At 41.1% G+C, this 18,475-nt stretch overlaps 1 protein-coding gene across 1 annotated transcript in view; it reads left to right on the top strand.

The window, feature by feature from the left end:
• The window catches only part of LOC113406801 (phospholipid-transporting ATPase IB), a 408,364-nt gene that overhangs the window by 52,990 nt on the left and 336,899 nt on the right, over window positions 1-18,475 (top strand). The window contains exons 10-15 of the mRNA XM_029911979.1: window positions 101-266; window positions 4,767-4,894; window positions 6,235-6,312; window positions 11,875-11,963; window positions 13,065-13,109; window positions 15,488-15,563. Of these exons, the coding sequence (XP_029767839.1) occupies window positions 101-266; window positions 4,767-4,894; window positions 6,235-6,312; window positions 11,875-11,963; window positions 13,065-13,109; window positions 15,488-15,563 (582 nt within the window). The remainder of the gene's footprint in view (window positions 1-100; window positions 267-4,766; window positions 4,895-6,234; window positions 6,313-11,874; window positions 11,964-13,064; window positions 13,110-15,487; window positions 15,564-18,475) is intronic.

Below are 18,475 nucleotides of genomic sequence, written 5' to 3'. Positions count from 1 at the left end.
TTGTAGTTATTGTAATATTATTTAGCAGTTTTTCTCACCATTTGCTATTGTTATCGCCATACTTAAACCAATTCTCAAGGCTGTTTCTGCTTTTGTTCAGAATTCAACCAAAGCCCCTTTGAAGAGATCAAATGTGGAGAAGGTGACCAACATGCAGATTCTGGTTTTATTCTGCATCCTTCTGGTCATGGCCCTTGTGAGTTCTGTGGGTGCCTTACTGTGGAACAGAACACATGGTGAAGTCATCTGGTACCTTGGCTCAAATGGTGAGAGTTTGATTGCAGGTGGTCCATTGTCTGTGTGTTAAAACAGTGAGAGCTCATAAAGTTTGAGGATTCTACAGAGCATGCCAGGCCATTTATCTTTGCCAAATAAATGCAGAAAGGAGGCCCATAAATAAAAATCAAAGCCAGCAGCTAACTTTATTTGACAATGTATTCTAGAAACAGACTGCAGTAACTATGGAGCCCAGCTTGCCTGCGAATGTGCTGTTGAGGGATGCAAGATGTTCCCCCCTCCCAAGGTCTGAGAATGCTGCTAGGCAGCTGTCCAAAAATAAAGTGGGATCATAGAATATCAGGGTTGGAAGGGACCTCAGGAGATCATCTAGTCCAACCCCCTGCTCAAAGCAGGACCAATCCCCAGACAGATTTTTGCCCCAGATCCCTAAATGGCCCCCTCAAGGATTGAACTCACAACCCTGGGTTTAGCAGGCCAATGCTCAAACCACTGATGGAAAGTTAAATATCAGGTGCCTCATACAGTGGTGCAAAACGCCACTCAAAGATGACTGAAAGACTCCTTATTTCAGTTATGAAAAATTGTTTGGGGCACTGTAACTTACTGAATTGGGTTAAGGATTTGTGGTATCAGCCTCCTTTCTGTCGATCAATCCTTTCGTCTACATACTTCAGCCACAACCTCTTTTCACCAGAGCCTAGGCTGGTGTAAAGTGTCACAACTCCACTGACTTTAATTTAATGCTGATTTATGTCAGCTGAGGATCTGTCTCTCTGTGTTTTAGTTAGCCCATCTATAAATTGGAGCTGATGATCTCCCCTATATGGATATCCTGAAGATTAATGTTCACACATTAAGTATTATTGCTGTCTTTGTATTTGCAGGACCAGGTTGTTCTAGCTTACAACAGAGAGGGGTAATTTTGCAATTGCAAAACTCCGATCCTGTATAATGTGTGTGTTTTATTTAAGGACTCCATTTTACTTCCCTTTTGCTACCTGTATTTACTTATGAGATTAAATAGTAACACAAAGATACGGATATTGTGAAAACACATCAAGATAGAATATAAGTCATTCTGCAGGAGAGAGATTTTTGGCATTTCAATTTCTATTACAATCACCTAGAAAATGTGTCAGACATTGGCTATTGTGTTACTGACACTATCTTGGGATACAGACCTAAATAAATAAATGTCACTGGAATTGTGTAAATCTTTTACTAGTAGTGGTAAAACCGCTGGCAATGGCTGAGCTGTCATCTGTTTCAGATGAACTGCAATTATGGTACCTTTACTGAAAAAGATCCAATCTCTGAGGAGGAGTGGAGTGGCATTGATAGCAGGCTATATAGATCTCAAGACCCATTCCTCATTGAACTAGCTTTGACTTCAGTTTATGTCAATCATGTTCTTTCCATTTTAATCACTGTTACTGCTACTAGAGATTGTTTTTAAAAAAAATAGTGTTGCCAGATTTAATAAAAATTCTACACAGGAAAAATATGAAACACAAGATATGTAAATGACTGGAAGAAGCAGTGATGAATAGAAACAAATGGAATATGATTTGTAAAGGAGAGTACTCAAAAATTATAGGGACTGATCTCACAAACTGGTGTAAATTGAGAATAACTTTGCTGAAATCAATGTAGTATCATTCCTGAAGTCAAGATATCGCCCACAGGTATTGTCTCACCTAGGGAGATGCATTTTCAAAGCAGTCTCATGAGTTACACACAGAACCAGTCATTCTTTCTTATTGTCAGAAAAGGGGAGTATACTTTGTTCTTTCAGAACCAAAACTTCAAACCTGGGTGCCTAACCAGAGTGCCTAATTCTCACAAATGTCTGGGTAGAAAAAAGCTTCTTTGCCCATTCAGCTTGCCTCTTGGTTTTCCTTAGAGACTGATCCAAGCTGCAGAAAATTCTTCTCCATATCTGGATTTTAAACACTCCCAAGTTCAGAAGCATTTGGACCCAGATTTTGGTTCAGCCTGGCATAAATATTGAGCCATTTAAAAATTTATATTTAACTAGGTTTCAAAGCTTCTGAGAATTCAGGAGTGTTCATCTCTGGCTCTCATCTCTGCCTCTTCAGTTTTTTCTCAGATTCATTTGCCTGGATTCTTCAGTTCCCATACTCTTACATGACTGTTTTTCTTAAGGTCATTTGTACTTGTTACTTCTATGCATTTATTTGGGCAACTTATCTAGCATATTCACTGCTGGTAAAACCATTTTATTTGGATACCTTATTTAGTTTTAATTACACATTTCTTTGATTGTGATCTTTTTTCAATTCTCACTGGAGTGAATAGTTTACTGAACTTGCCAACACTGGACGCTATAAATACAGATGTTTGGTGAAAATAATTGGGACACACCTTCTAACTCTATTGAAATATGTGGAACAAAACCAGCTTTTTGGAGAGGCAGAGTGAAAATGTGCTGCTAGAAATAATATCTGTAGTTCTTCAGTGGGGACAGATGGCATGTATACAGGATTACCAGATCCCTTTGGACTGTAATATGGAATACTGCACTTCTAGTAACCTGCTTACAGAACTGAGAATAAACTCAATTACTCACAAATCTAAATCTCATGTTTCACACAGTGTGCACATAGCACAGCTAGCCTTTCTCCTTTTCTGAAGTTGATGTAATATGTGTAGGACCCTGCCAAATTCACAGTCCATTTTGGTCAATTTCACGGCCATAGGATTTTTAAAATTGTAAATTTCATGATTTCAGCTATTTAAATCTGAAATTTCATGGTGTTGTCATTGTAGGGGTCCTGACCCAAAAAGGAGTTGTGTGTGTGTGGGGGGGAGTCACAAGGTTATTGTAGGGGGGGTTGCGGTACTGCTTCCCTTACTTCGGCGCTGCTGCTGGTGGCGGTGCTGCCCTCAGAGCTGGGCATCTGGATTTGGTATTGCCACCTTTACTTCTGTGCTGCTGCCTGCAGAGCTGGGCCTTCAGTCAGTAGCCGCCACTCTTCGGCCGCCCAGCTCTGAAGGCACCAGCGCAGAAGTAAGGGTGGCATGATATGCTGTTGCCACCCTTAGTTCTGCGCTGCTGCTGGTGGGGCGCTGCCTTCAGAGCCGGATGCCCGGCCAACAGTCGTCACTCTCCAGCCACCCAGTTCTGAAGGCAGTGCAGAAGTAAGGGTGGCAATATTGTGACCCCCCCCCTCCAACTCCCTTTTGGGTCAGGACCCCCAATTTGAGAAACACTGGTCTCCCCCATGAAGTCTGTATAGTATAGGGTAAAAGCACACAAAAGACCAAATTTCACAGTGGGGACACCAGATTTCACGGTCCGTGACGCGTTTTTCATGGCCGTGAATTTGATAGGACGCTAAATATGTGTATGTATATATCAATTTTAAAAAACACCTCTACAAGTTCTAGGCACCCTAACGTGTAATATTACAGTAAAACCCAAGCAGCATTAGAATAATCATTCAACAAGGAACTTTGCCAGTCAGCCACCTTTTCACCTCTTTGTCACTCTGGGAAGACTATCCTCAGCCCTTCCCCCAAATGCCCTCAAACAGAAGTGTTTTGCAGTGTGCCTGGAAGGTCACCAGATTCAGCCTGTTTTGGATCAAGTAGGGGGAGCAAATTCAGAAGGTCTTACAGCAGATGCCCTGCCAGTAGCCCCGTCATATATGAATACTTCGTTACAATATTGGGAGAATTTCAAACCAGCTCTGATCTTTTATTGGTGTAGAAAATAACTTCTGTCCCATATTTAGACATTTTAGGTAAAAAGTCTTCTTTTGTTTATCATCTTTTAAAACAACACATTGGGTGAGATTTTCACTTTTCAGTTCTATTTTATTCTATTCAGGTTCTTACACCATGCTATCTGAGCACTTGTTATGGCAGGGGAACTGGGATAAAGAAGTTCTGTGCGCCGTGACAGCTCCTGGGGGCATTGTGTCTGAGGCAGTCATAATGGGCTTGATTCTGATCTCCGTTGAACCATTTTTTACATTGTTTTGCAGAAAGTTAACTGGAGTTTGTCCTGAATTTGTACTGGTGTAAGTGAGATCAGGATAAGGACCATGGTGTCCAGGAGTGCACACAAATAGCATTGTCTAAAACCTTCAACAGAATGAAGCATGCTGGCAGGAGAGGAGTGGGGCAGGGCCATGACCTGGATTTAGTTTTGCCCTACCCATTGCTAGCATTGCTTTCTGCACTGGAATCTTATGTGCCATGAAAGCAAGAAGCAAGATTTTGTTTGGCTCCTGTGTATGTGCACAAGGTAGAAGGAAAATGCCTAGAGCCCTCACCTACCCACATGAGGGTAGACACAATCTAGCCCTTTTCAATAAATTGAATAAAGTCAATAAATTGAAAAGGTCTGTTTTGTGGAGAGAAAATAGATGTTCATCTATGTATGCCATTGGTTTAAAATGGGAACTCTCCACAGTATTAACACTGTAAAAAATGCATGGATGATTGAATACAAACACGTGCCTTGGTAGTGACCTTATCCTATACCTTTCGGTCCACAGAAGAGCTCTATGTCAATTTTGGATACAATCTGCTGACATTCATAATCTTGTACAACAACCTCATTCCCATCAGTCTGCTGGTGACCCTGGAAGTCGTCAAGTTTACTCAGGCTCTTTTTATAAACTGGGTAAGTTGCAAGAACAAAAAGTTGGTTAATAAATTGCGGTTTTGAATGTCACATTGGTGTAAAACCCTTAAAATTAAATTTGTCACCTTTTTGTCAGTGTCTCTTTAGTTATTGCCTTTGGCAAGACCAATTAATAGTTCAGTGAATCTGTTCAATGCTAGTTTACTGGTCCATGTTACCAGGGCTTGAAAACACCACTTGCCTGTAGAACGGTTCCGTGCATGAGTGCCATCGACTTCTGCAGTTTCTAAGCTTCCATTAGAAAAAAAATAGCTTTTAGCGCTTTCGGTTGCTAGGAAAGCCTTCTGAACACAAAATGAGTGTGAACAGGTAGTGTCATCTTTTGGCAAACAGCTGTAGTGACTCTTCTGCAACTCATAGGTTTACTAAGATTCAGCAAAGTGAAAAATGACCAGTATCTTGTCATTTTTTCAGTTATCCTATTCAGAACCCTGGGGGCCACTGAAAGTTAAACATGGTCAGGTTTTTCACTCTGGTGATCCTTGAGCTGCAATGTTTGTCCACAGAATGCAGGTTGGGAGTGGCTCATGTCACTAAATAGTGACTTCTCTGGTCAGGTAAGGAACTGAAGTGGTAGTTTTCATATGGATTCCCGTTCAGTCCCCTTGGGCATAAAGATGATGGCTGTGATGTGCCTGGAGGGTGTATAGTTGGGGAAAATGTATCATATGCATCTGCCTGGGTGTGTGCATGTGTACAACCTCAGGGCTTCAACGTGGCTGTAGAAGAAGACCCCTAAAAAAAGATAACCCCAGATGAAGTTACATTTATTTTGCCTATGAGATTTTTATGAGAGTATAACTGAATCATTTCCAAGCTGAGTCATCTGGAAAATTGCTTCTCAGATTACTGGCACATGCAGTAGCTATTTTTGCAATGTATTCCAATTAAATGCAATGATATAAACAGAACTGGTTGTAGTATAGGTGAGCAGTTTTTCTGTTTAGAAGTGAGGTCTGGACTACAGTAGTTTAGTGACTTTTAACTATATGTCTTCTGGGTAGAATTATTGATATCCTGTAAAAGAATTTTCCCTGTGTTAAGACTCCTGACCCTTTTTGTGCATTGAGCTGAACATGCAGCAAAGGAAATGCCAGTGTTTTTTTAATAGGTGTCATTTTCAAGATGTCTACTACACAGATACATTTGAGAGACAAACTGTTGTTCTCCAAAGGACCATATTCTGCCTTTGCTCTGCAGCAGCACTCCCATTGGCGTGGCTGGAAGTCATGTGGGCAGCAAATGCAGTATGTTGCCTGAAGAGACTTAAACTGTTGATTAAACTGTATATCTTAGGTCTGTTTTCACTTTTCTTTCAGGACATAGATATGTATTATCAAGAAACAGATACACCTGCAATGGCCAGAACTTCAAACCTTAATGAGGAGCTTGGGCAGGTGAGAGAACCTCATTGGGAATATCGTACTTGTCATATAACTTAGGAGAAACACATGAAAAGGTACCGTACAAAGGCAACGATTTTCTTATAATAATTATAGGCTTTTCTCTGGTCTACCTCTTACCCTGAGATAGGGAAGCTCTATTTTACAGGTAGATAATTGTGCTGCACAGCAAGATTAAGTGACTTGTCCAAGGTCACTTAATTCCTGACTCTGACTTAGACTATTTGAACCCAAATCTCCTACGTCCCAGTTCAGTGCCTGAACCAAAAGACCATCTTTCCTCCTCTAAGGTGCCAAATTCTGCCCTGGAATGTGTATGTTCACATGCTGGGGTGTAGTTCAGACCAGTTAGGGGCTGTGTCCCCACTTGCCCTACAAGCTTGGGTGCTCCCAATTCTTTGCTGATTTAACTCCCAACCTGGGCCCTTCACAACCAGCCAAAGAGCACGCAGGGCACCCCCTGAGTATCTGTGTATAGCTGCAGCCTACTAGCAACACTCCATTCACACCCTAGCTCCCACTAGCCTTGGTTACCACTTGCAGGGTGACCCCCAACACACCCTGCCCTCAATTTTCCCAAAAATGTGTGTTCTGCACTGTCCAGCCCGCTCCTGGACAGTATACATATTAGAGGTCTGTTGCCCTTGCAAGGGGTCAATATTCAACAGTTTGCTTTTTAACTGGAGTTACCCAAATCATTCAGTTTAAACACAACACTGGATTAGTTTTGATTAAAACAAGTTTATTTAACTACAAAGAGATAGGTTTTAAGTGAGTAAAAGTACAAAGCAGTAAAGTCAGAAATGGTTACCAGAGAAATAAAGATAAAACGCTTTCTAGTAACTAAAACTTACCGAGCTAGACTTGGTTCTAGGTAAAATCTGTACCACATGTTCCCAGCAACATTGCTTGCCAAATTTTCATGTTAGGATCCCTCCCCAAAAAGCTGATGCTTTTGTCATCTTGGGTGAAAGAGAGATAGAAAGAAATAATATCTGGGGTGGTTTTGGCCCTCACTTTTATAGTCCAGTCAGTCTTTGAAATGCATTTTCCTGATGGCTACCCCTAGATAAAGTTCCTTCCCACTCTGAGGATGAAGACATGGAGTCTGGTGGTGAAAGAGGTTCCATGTTTTTGTTTGTTAAAATGCAGATCGGTCTGTCCCTGCCTGCCTTTGTTGTCAAAGAATGGCCACTTGACTGGTTAACTTTGCTGACACCTGGCTAGAGGTGTCAGCTTGTCCTTTCTCTTTGATAAACAGGCTTACCCCTTCCCCAGACGTGTCTGATAAACACATTTCCATCATCACCTCAGCTTATCTTCATAACTTTAAATATAATGTTGCTACCCACATTTCACCATGGTATTATTGACTAGTGAGTTATTAGCTTTCAAATGATATCTCTCAAAGCATATTTTGTACACAGATTGTTACAGTAGTGTGAAGGGTTTTAGTACAGGGGTGCATTCAGTCAGTGTTCTTCCCGTTAATTTCTGTAGGAGCTGCTGGAGTGTATTTGAGGGCACAGTTTTGTCTAAAGTGTTGCCTCAGTTTTTATTAAGGTCTGTTTTAGAAGATCATAAACCTACTCTGAGTCTGCAGGCTTGTACATGTGCCTCCATTGTCCTACCGACACACCGATTGCATGTAGTCTATTGAGATATGAGATATTGAACACTGGTGAGTGTGGTTAACAGCTCTCAATTTTGGAAACCAGGTTGAGGGAGGGGCTGTTTCTTCCCTCACTGACCTCCGTGCAGAGTATTTGCTAGAGATGAGCGATTCATAGATTTAATGCCAGAAGGAACCATTATGCTCATCTTAGTTCTACCTCCTGTGTAATGCAGACCATAGAATTTCACCCAGTAATTCCTGCATCAAGCACCATAACTTGCAGTTGAACAACAGCATATGTTTTTAGAAAGATGGTGACTTTTTATCTCAGGTCAGTAGATGCATGATTTTATCCCAAAGCTTTCATTCTAATTCAGCATTCTGGATCTCTAATTAAATTGTTTATTAAATCCTAGCTGTACCTTCTAACTCCCTATAACACCAAGTGCAAATGTTGTACTCTTTATTCTGCAACAAGGAAAATAGAAAGACATTAGTGAATATCTCTTCATCCAATTCAGTCATTCCTGAACTGGATGAAGAGCAAGTCACTGTCACGGTTGGGTCGTGGGCAGCTGAACCTAATAGTAGGAGCCAGAGTCCATGGTCACGAGACAGGAGTCAAGAATCAATTGGTTTGGAATACTGGGCGGTCAGAAGCAGGAAACAAACTGGCGATCAGAACAAGAGACAGGTCAAGTCAGGATACCAGTGGGTCAGAGGTAGGCAACAAACTGAAAGTCAGAAATCACAAGTCAGATGCCCCGAGTAAAGACAGGTCAGAATGCCAAGGGATCAAGCCAGGGAAGCATGAGCAGGTAGTAGGAGCTGGTAGCAGGAAGCACAAGGCCATAGTCTAAAGCACTTGTTCAGATGGCTTCTTGGTCCTGCTGTTGGCTTAAGTAGGGTCAGTAGGCCAATCAGCGGCTCTAGGACTCCACCAATCCGGCCTCAGGGATGGCGCCCCCCACTGGGGCTGGGCTTCATGGATCTCAGGTAAGCTGTTGCCAGTAACTGCCAAGTGAAGAGCTGGCATGAAGCTGCTTCCATGAACCTCGCTGGCCCAGGTTTGAAACCTGTGGAGTCATTACACTTGCATTCTTACAAGAGCATTTATTGTAAGTCCTTCAGGGCAGGGACCATCTGTTTTGTTGTGTTTGTACAGGAGCTAGCACATTGGGGTCCTGGTCCATGACTAGGGCTCCTCGGTGCGATGATAGTACAAATAATTAGTGATAATAATAATTAATAATGTCTCAACCTGTTCTAATTAAAGTATAAAATATGTGTGCTTGCTCAAAACTTTTCTGTACAATTCTGAATAACAAATAGAATATTTTTCAGACTTAAGGAACTTCCCAGTCAACTTTCCCAAAATAAAATTCCAGAAAATGTGGAGACCTTACAGGCAGAATTTCTATTGTAGCATTCGAAAATGATTATCACTGTTAGATATGTATATTCATTATCTACTTTTTAACATGCCAGATCTTTACATTGAAAATTTATAATGGACCTTTTTTTCTAAAGCCCTTTCCCAGCAGAGTCCTAGGCTTGTGCATAACAGATTTACTGAAAGCACAGTTTTTAACAGATTGGTTGACACTGTTTTTCCTTCTTAGAGTAAGACTGGTCTTTCCCCCAGGCCAAGAATTTGAATAATGGAAATTCTGATTTTAATCTGGAATCTTTTGGATCCTCAGGGCTTTCATATCTCTTAATGAAATATACAGTGTAATTAGGCTAGCATGCATCTAATTTACATATATCTTAATGTATCCATCAGTCATTGACTTTATTATCATTTGCTTGAGGTAACTAGATAACTTGCCTTGGTTTTTTTATATTTTCAATTTGATAGCTGGATCATAAATGTCCCTCTGTCTAAAATGATTATCAGTGCTGAATATATTAGGAGTCACACTGGGTTGGAAGACAGTTTCCATCTGAAGCCCAGTTTTAGGCAACCTCTCCGACATAAAACTTTGAGTGTCTCAGCTTTTGGCTACCCACTCTGAGATATATGAATTCGAGACACCAGTTTACAGAAGGTTTTGAATGTCTATTCTTCAAATTTAAGCCCCCATTAGCTGACTCAAGTTGGGCACTCAAAAATTGAGGCACCCAAAATCGCTAGTCATGTTTGAAAATGTAGACCTTCACGTTTAGCTGAGTGAACAAGTAAATTTTGAGTTGTGGATCTTTGAAAAATGACCAGGTTATGTAGGTAGGTTGTGGAAATGCAGTCACTGGAGATTTTTAACAGGTTAGACAAAAACCTGTCAGGGATAGTCTAGGGTTACTTAATCCTGCCTCAGTGTGGGAGGATGGACTAGCTGACTTGTTGTGGTCTCTTCCAGCCCTCCATTTCTATGAATGCTTTTTCTTCTTAGGGACATTTTTATAATTTGTTTAAATCAACAGTTTGACTTATCTACAAATGTGACTTCTGTACTAGGACTCCATAAAAACTTGTGCAATGGACTGGCTCTACTTTCTAATGTTTACTTTACCAGTTAAGTTGTTCAAAGCCAAAGAGGGTTACATAAGGTACAAGTTGTAATTGGTGAGCATATAACTAGGGCTGATCAGGTAATATCCATGGAATAATTTTAATGTATTTCATGATAATTCTTGAATAGTCAAGAAATGTAAATTATATGAAATGTTATTAATACAATGAATATATTTTCATTATTAGCCCAGGTCTGTTCTAGAGGCCCCTTTTGAGGCTTCATGAAGATAAGTATAAAAGGATTGGTACATTACTTTTAAATAAACCTAAAGGAAATCCTGGTACAAAAGCATTGCTAAAATAGAGTTAAGGCTGAGAATAGATCTTTCTTAAAACAAGATTCATAGGAAAATTAAAATAACAAAATAAGGAAGTGTTCAAAAATCTGGAAATTGTGTTAAGGATCCAGGGCCAAGGTCCTGTGAAAGAAACTTAAGTTTGCCCTGTTGAATGTGTGAGTCACAACAGCATAAGACTTTTGTTGTATGAAGGTATGACCCTTTCAGGTTATATCTGGTACAGGCAGCGGCATCTCCAGGCACCAGCGCTCCAAGCGGGTACGCCGAATCCGCGGGAACGGGGACCTCCCGCAGGCAAGCTGCCGAAGGCAGCCTGCCTGCCTTGCTTGGGGCAGCAAAAAAGCTAGAGCCGCCCCTGGGTACAGGGGAATTAATACCCTTATTATAAAGGTGTAGAGGTGAATGCCTGGCTTGTGTCTGGAAGTTAGGGATGTTAACACACATCTGGAGGGCTGGTGGAGTACAGTGGGATCTCCAGGTGGTATTGAAGGTGTGGATGGGTGTCAGTGGAGCCTTTCATAGCCAAGTGACAAAAAAGACTTGGGTGAATATCTGTCAGATATGTGGAAAATGAGCAATGGGACATTGTGATCTCTGATTCAAACCAGGAATGTGAGGACGTACTGGTCTCCAGCCTGTAAGTGATGGATGGATCTGCAGTTCACAGGACCTCATGCAGAATTTTTTTGAATTAAAATTGGTGTTGGATTCTTAACTGAGAATTTATAGACACTTTTTGTTAGCATTTTGTTCATTTAAACTTCTAGCGCTATATCTTCAGCTGATGTAAATCAGCATAGCTCCACTGATTATAGTGAAGCTCTGACAATTTATACCCACTCAGGATCTGGTCCTTACTTGTTTTTAGAGGAACTATATTACCAATATTAACTCTTATTTTAATTTTTTTTCCTGGGAATTTGCCTGTAGCTTTTGTAAGATAGAACAAATCATCTCTGACAAACTGCAACAAGTTTGCATTGGCCTGTACTGCTGTATTTCCTAAACATGCATACTTTCTTGTGGGTTTTTTTTCTGATTTAATGTATATTTTCCTTTTGTTTGGACTGTGCTTCTATGCAAGTTAATCTTGTGAACTTGCTACAATTGTTTCATTTGTATTCTAGGTAAAATACCTGTTTTCTGATAAAACAGGCACTCTAACATGCAATATTATGAACTTCAAGAAATGTAGTATTGCTGGAGTGACATACGGGTAGGTACTATTTCTATAAACTCCATAGCTTAATAATTAATTTTATTAATTCTGCAAATTGGTATTCTGTTCTGTAACAAAATTAAATTTAACTGTTTGGTTGTATTAATAGAAATTCATTTTTGTGCCCATAAAATAAATTGTTAGTTTCTCCTGCAGCGTGAATTATGGAATGCAGAGGTTGAAATAATTTAAATGTGATGGTGGAAAGGTTTGTTTGAATAAGGTGTTCTCCTCTTCCTCTTACCTAACTGGTTAGAATGAAACAAGTGGTGCTAAATGAGTTTCAGGCCTTTCATCATAGGGTTTTCCTTAGGGAACCAAATGTTGGGTCAAGACCTTATCCAACTAAAATCATTGACTTCAGCTGAATTAGGATTTAGCCCATAGTTCATATTTGGTGACCAATTCTTCATTCTTTTGTCTGGTAACATTCCCCCAGAAAGGGCAACTACTTCTCATTTTTATGCTGTCTGCTTTAAATCGTTGGATTTGTTTATTTTTAATACAAAGAATCAATTTGGTTTCTAGCTCCTGGGAACCTGTGCAGGGGTGCATAATCCCCAGTATGGAATCTTCTTTGGCCATGTTTTTATAACATAAAGTATATTATGTCTTTAATTTCTTCTATTTTGCCTCTCCTAAAAAACTGGTTATACTTTATGTGGTCTGCCAGTTTGTAAAGCTCTTGTGAAGGTATATGAATTGCCCCATTTGAAATCAGTTGCTTATCTGGCCATTTGTACATGTTGTCATGGTAATTGCTTGTACAAATTAGATCTACCGTTACTAGTGTATTTTGGGACATGTCCCTAGCATTTTGATTCCTTAAAAATCTATCCTTTAATGTCGATGGAAAGCAGGAAGTGTCTTCAGTATTTAAGGTCCCATCCAAAATAGCCTTTCAGGGTACGTTACATGGTATTTAATTGAAATGTTTGGAAGGAGGAAGGTTAAATCTCTGCTACAAGTTGATGAACATGTTTCCAGGGTATTGGTGTTTCAAACCTGATTTTTTTTAACCACTTAGCTCTATGTTGTCATGTACTCCCTTTCTTTTATCAAACTAGCCAATAACTATACATTTTTTCCTTCTTTTAGTCACTTTCCGGAGTTGGAAAGAGAACGTTCATCAGAAGACTTTAGGTAATAATCATTGACTGGAACTAGTTTGGGACTATACAAAGGAAGACAGCTAGCACATATCTAACACATATAAATGAAAGATTATTGTTTGTCCAAAGTTTAGAGTCAGAATGGAAAAGCCCAAGGCGTGACAAAAATGATTAGGGGTATGGAATAGCTGCCGTATGAGAAGAGATTAAAAAGAATGGGACTTTTCAGCTTGGAAAAGAGATGACTAAGGGGGGATATGATAGAGGTCTATAAAATCATGACTGGTGTGGAGAAAGTAAATAAGGAAGTGTTATTTACTCCTTCTCATAACACAAAAACTAGGAGTCACCAAATGAAATTAATAGGCAGTAGGTTTAAAACAAACAAAAGGAAGTATTTCTTCACACAACGCATAGTCAACCTGTGGAACTCTTTGTCAGAGGATGTTGTGAAGGCCAAGTCTATAACAGGGTTAAAAAAACGAGATAAGTTCATGGAGGATAGGTCCACCAATGGCTATTAGCCAGTATGGGCAGGGATAGTGTCCCTAGCCTCTGTTCGCCAGAGGCTGGGAATGTGCGACAGAGGATGGATCACGTGTTGATTACCTGTTCTGTTCAATCCCTTCTGGGGCACCTGGCATTGGCCACTGTCGGAAGGATACTGGGCTAGATGGGCCTTTGGTCTGACCAAGTATGGCCATTGTTATGTTCTTACGTTAACTTGCAATCTGATCAAGAACTGTCTGAATGGAAATATCTAGGCAGATGACATGAGGACGTCTTTTGTTTAAAATAGAGGTTTTTTTAATAGAAAAATAAAAAAAATAGGAAGCAGAAGTCTGTGTAGGCCACCAGAGTGATCTCATGGTGAAACCCTGGCAGGGAGCTTTAGGCAAGAACTGTCACTGCCACTGTAACTGATTCAGATTGAAATGATGCAGGAAAGAAGAGATGCCAGAGGAAGGGTGTGAACTGGCTGTTTATGACAAATGTAGGTTAGCAATGAGGAAGGTGTACATTGGAGTTTCTGTCCGAGGAAACAGTTGAAAACGGGATGCAATTCCCTTTCTGCCCAAAATGTTGAGCTTCTTCCCTCTTTCCTTACCGGTGTTTTTGTTTCATTTTGATTTTAATTTTTCTTACCTTTGGCCAAGTGAGTTGGGTTTCCCTATTGATCCTGCCTCTTCCCAGGTCCTGAAGTGGCCTCTAAGGAAGGAAGAAGCCCTTCCTGTCTAACTGACATGAGGTGCTATTTTTGGTGGGGTGGATTTTCTGTCTCTGCCTCTCCTTCTTCTGTTTTTTCTTCCATTTCCTCCTCTGTTCATTTCTTTGCCATCAATATTCCACCATCTTTCTCTTCTCTTTGCCCACATCCTATTTCTTTCCTTGTTGTTTCTTTCCCCGTCCCCCATGGTCTCCTTTTCCTCTGCTCTTCCTTCTTACCTTCCTCTTGCATCTTTTCCTCTTTTTTCCCCCTTTCTCCACAAGTTTTTTCCCCTACACCACCTTTTTGCACTTTTCTCCACTCCCCCTTGCAATTGCTCCCTTCCATCTCTCTGATGTGCCCTCTCTTGCTGCTACCGTAGTACACACGACACAGTGTCACCTACAGGAGAGGAGGGAATGCTGCTTCTTGAATCAACACAGTGCTTCCCAGCCTCTGCTTTACAGCACCATGGAGGATTCTTTACTGAAAGTGTGCTGGGCAGTGCTATACTATGTTAGCATCATTCAACTGCATAAGCATGAGCCTACAGGACAACCTTCAGGCAGGTTTTATTGATATGAAAGATCCCAAAAGAGACTGTTTGTAGTAAAGATAGATGGAGAGGAGTAGAGATTGAGAGAGAGAAATGATAAATTTTGAGATGGTTAAAATCAAAACTTTTAAATTAAACAGAGCAACCTAATTCAAAGGAACACAGTCAACTTTAAATCTAGTCCATTTCAAACAAAATCTAGTAATCTCAAACATATTTAAAAGTAACATTTGATACTACACCTGCCCTGTGGCTCCTGCCAATTTCTGAGGTTTTACAGCCACATTTTCCCTGTTTTTTAAAACATTTTTCTTTCTTCTGTTGATGAGTGAAAGACCCACAAACAGGGAGCACTGACTATACAGGAGAAAGAGTGAAAATGCTGATAGGCAAATTGCTGTAAAATGAACAAAATAAACTGAAAATAAAGACAAGTATTTCTCCCTGCTTCTCCCTTTCACTTACAATAATATTAGGTGCTACTTGTAATAATAGTAGATAATATGTTTTTAGACAGTAATGTGATTTTCTTTTTTTAGTTGATGCTGTCCCTTTAATATTTCCTGATGAGGTCTATATTAATAATGGAAAAGAAAATGTTGCCATTGTAGTGTTAAATGTAATAATCCCTTTTCTTGCTCCACAGCCAGTTACCTCCTTCTACCAGTGAATCATGCGAATTTGATGACCCACGGCTGTTGCAGAATATTGAAAGTGACCATGTAAGTCTAGTTCTCAAATATTACTTAACTTACGTCTCAAAAATATGCTAGGTCTTTCTGTCTGCTCTCCCTGGGATGGAAGGTCACTGGCAGATTTGCTCAAGTGTGTATGATCATGTCACCTACTACTGGTGCATTCTACCCAGGATAGAAGCACTTAAAGAAAGGAAGGTGGGGGAGAAAAGTAGTTGAGTAGAGATGAGAAGGGAGAAGAAATGGAGAACTAAAGGGGAAGAGTAAAAAAGAGGAGGGAGTGCTACCTCTGATGTTGAACTCTGACCAAACGGTGACTTTTATATGGGTACCAGCTAGTTTCTGTTAACAGATGTAGTTTTATAATATGGGATGGTAAGAATCCTAACCACTGAGAGAGATTTTATAGGTTCAGTAATACTAGATTTTTCAGAGATGTTCCATAGATACTGTGCTATCGGAAACAATTTACTTCCATTGAAAGAAGTATTGATTCTTGTAATATTGGTCCTTGATACTGGCAGCATGGTGCTTTCTGCAGGTCTCACTACAATACTGCACTATCCCAAAGGCAGACTCTGGAATTAACTTATATGGACCTGCGTGAGAGGAAGTTTAATAACAAAATGAACTTAGGCTAAGACTTCTTTTAAAAGTGGCTAGTGATTTTAGGTGGCCCAGGTTTGGGTGCCCAACTGGAGGTGTCTTGAAAGGGCCTTTTTTCCTCAGGTGGGAACTCAGCACTTTCTGAAATCTAAACATTGAGTTACCCAAATTCATTTTTGAAAATGTTGGCCCTTGCCTATCTCTTAGTATCTCAGAGACTGCTACCACTCTAACTAGGTTTTGGTTTTGTAAACTAATGGGTGCCAAGCTTAAAAAAATAAAAATGGTCAGATTAGTATTAGTAATTATACAATATTTAAAGTACAGTATTTAAAGTATTATTTGGTGAGGAATCTTTTTATTAAAAGAAGCTTTAAGGAGACGTGCACAACCGCATGACTTTCTCTTCTGTTTACACCTTCTAATACTTCAGAACTATAATTACAACATAATATGAATGCCTGAAGGTTTAATGAATTAATAATGATCAATGGCATAATGTACTGTCATGGAGTCTGCAGATGTTTGTGGATTTCAGTTTCCATCTATTCATCAGAGAGGTAGTCCAGCCAGCAGAATATATTTTATTCTTTTACTTGACCCTGCATTGCAGTAAACTGCATCAAGAAAAGCTCCTGTCCCATGCACATCACCACAGCCCAGTTTAGGTATCTTTACATTCTTCTGATTTGTATTCATTAGATCAGTGGTTTTCAACCTGTGGTCTCTTGTTCCCTAGGGGTTTGCAGACTATGTCTAAGGGGTCCGCAGAAGATGACTATACAAATTTTAAGTTTCAGATCCCACAAAGGGCATTCAGTTTTTCTGATCAAGCAAAAGTATGTGAATACCTCCACCTACTGGTCAAAACCCAGAAGTGTTGTTACCATAGAAGCCCACAGTTTAGTGCCCTTTCTCACACTGTATCCAGGGCCGGTGGAACCACTAGGTGAACTAGGCGGCCGCCTAGGGCGCCAAGTGGTTGGAGGCGCCAAAAAGCACGCTCAGGGGAGGCAGTAGACTGGAGTGTAGGTGAGCTGGGGCAGAGGAGCACAGGGAGGGCTGCCCGCAGCAAGTAATGGGGGGGGGGTGCAGGGGAACCGCTCCCCGCCCCAGCTCACCTCCGCTCTGCCTTCTCCCCTGAGCACGCCGCCCCTGCTCTAATTCTCCTCCCCTCCCAGGCTTGCCGCGCCAAACAGCTGATTGGCGCTACAAGCCTGAGAGGCGGGAGAAGTGGAGCGGCACCGGCATGCTCAGGGGAGAAGGCGGAGCGGAGGTGAGCTGGGGCGGGGAGCTGCCGCAGGGGGGCCTGCCTGGGCGGAGTGGGGGCGGGGAGCTGCCACAGGGGCGCCGCAGGGCGGAGCAGGGAGCTGCCGCGGGGGGCTCCCCGGGAGGAGGGGAGGTGGGGAGCTGCCGCAGGGGGGCTCCCTGGCTCTTCCCCATGGCCCCGCCCCTGCTGTTCCACAGGGCCTCACAGTGACAGTACAGTCAATACAAGTGCTCCTGGTGAGGACACACACTGCTGACACAGGGAGCAATGTGTAGACACGCACAGGTGATGTAATTACTGCAGCAGCTGTACGCTGATATAAGTTAGATCAACTTAATTTTGTAGTGTAGACACGGTGTCAGTCTGGAATGAGTGTAAGTTAACATCTGATGGCAGCTCAATGGTCTATGAGAAATGTATCGTTCGGTGGATGCCACAATTTACACTAATTAGTGCCTTCATTAGTAGTCCTTGAGGAAAGGCCAATTCAAATGGATTGGGGAGACTGAATTACTCTCTCAACCTTAGAAGTGGTCCCTTAAACTAAGGATTGAGCAACACTGATGGAGCATTATGGGGAAGCTTGTATTGTCTGCCTGTGCTGTATGTGTTTTGTGCATAACTTGTGGACCTTGGTCTCTACAGCAATCTGTGATTGCTTTTCACAAACACTATATACACATGTGCTCACTCATTAGCATAGCCCTTGATTTCACACAGACTTCCCAGCCCAAGGTTGCAAGTCTATCTTATATCCCAGGAGAATGTTCTCCATCATCTGGGGACATTGCTGTCCATGTGCATCTTCTTTAAATTTCTTAGCTCTTTTGGTCCAATGCTAACTCTGAATATTGACTGATGGACAAATCCAATTTTGACTGTCAATCAAGTAGATTGATTATTCTGTAGAAAGATTATTCTGTAGAAAGTTTTCTGGGAGAAAAAATTCACTGTCACTTGACATATATGAAAGGATTCGCATGACCTCTTCATTAGGTTTTGGGGGAAGAAAGAATGCTCATATTTGCCTTTCACAGCTGCTTCCATTGGATGTTTTTTGCCA

Source organism: Terrapene carolina, unplaced genomic scaffold (assembly GCF_002925995.2).
Source record: "Terrapene carolina triunguis isolate 2854851 unplaced genomic scaffold, T_m_triunguis-2.0 Scaffold141, whole genome shotgun sequence".
NCBI classification, from domain to species: domain Eukaryota; kingdom Metazoa; phylum Chordata; order Testudines; family Emydidae; genus Terrapene; species Terrapene triunguis.
The sequence above is the reverse complement of the archived record's forward strand: the minus strand, read 5'-3'. Positions and strand labels throughout refer to the sequence as shown.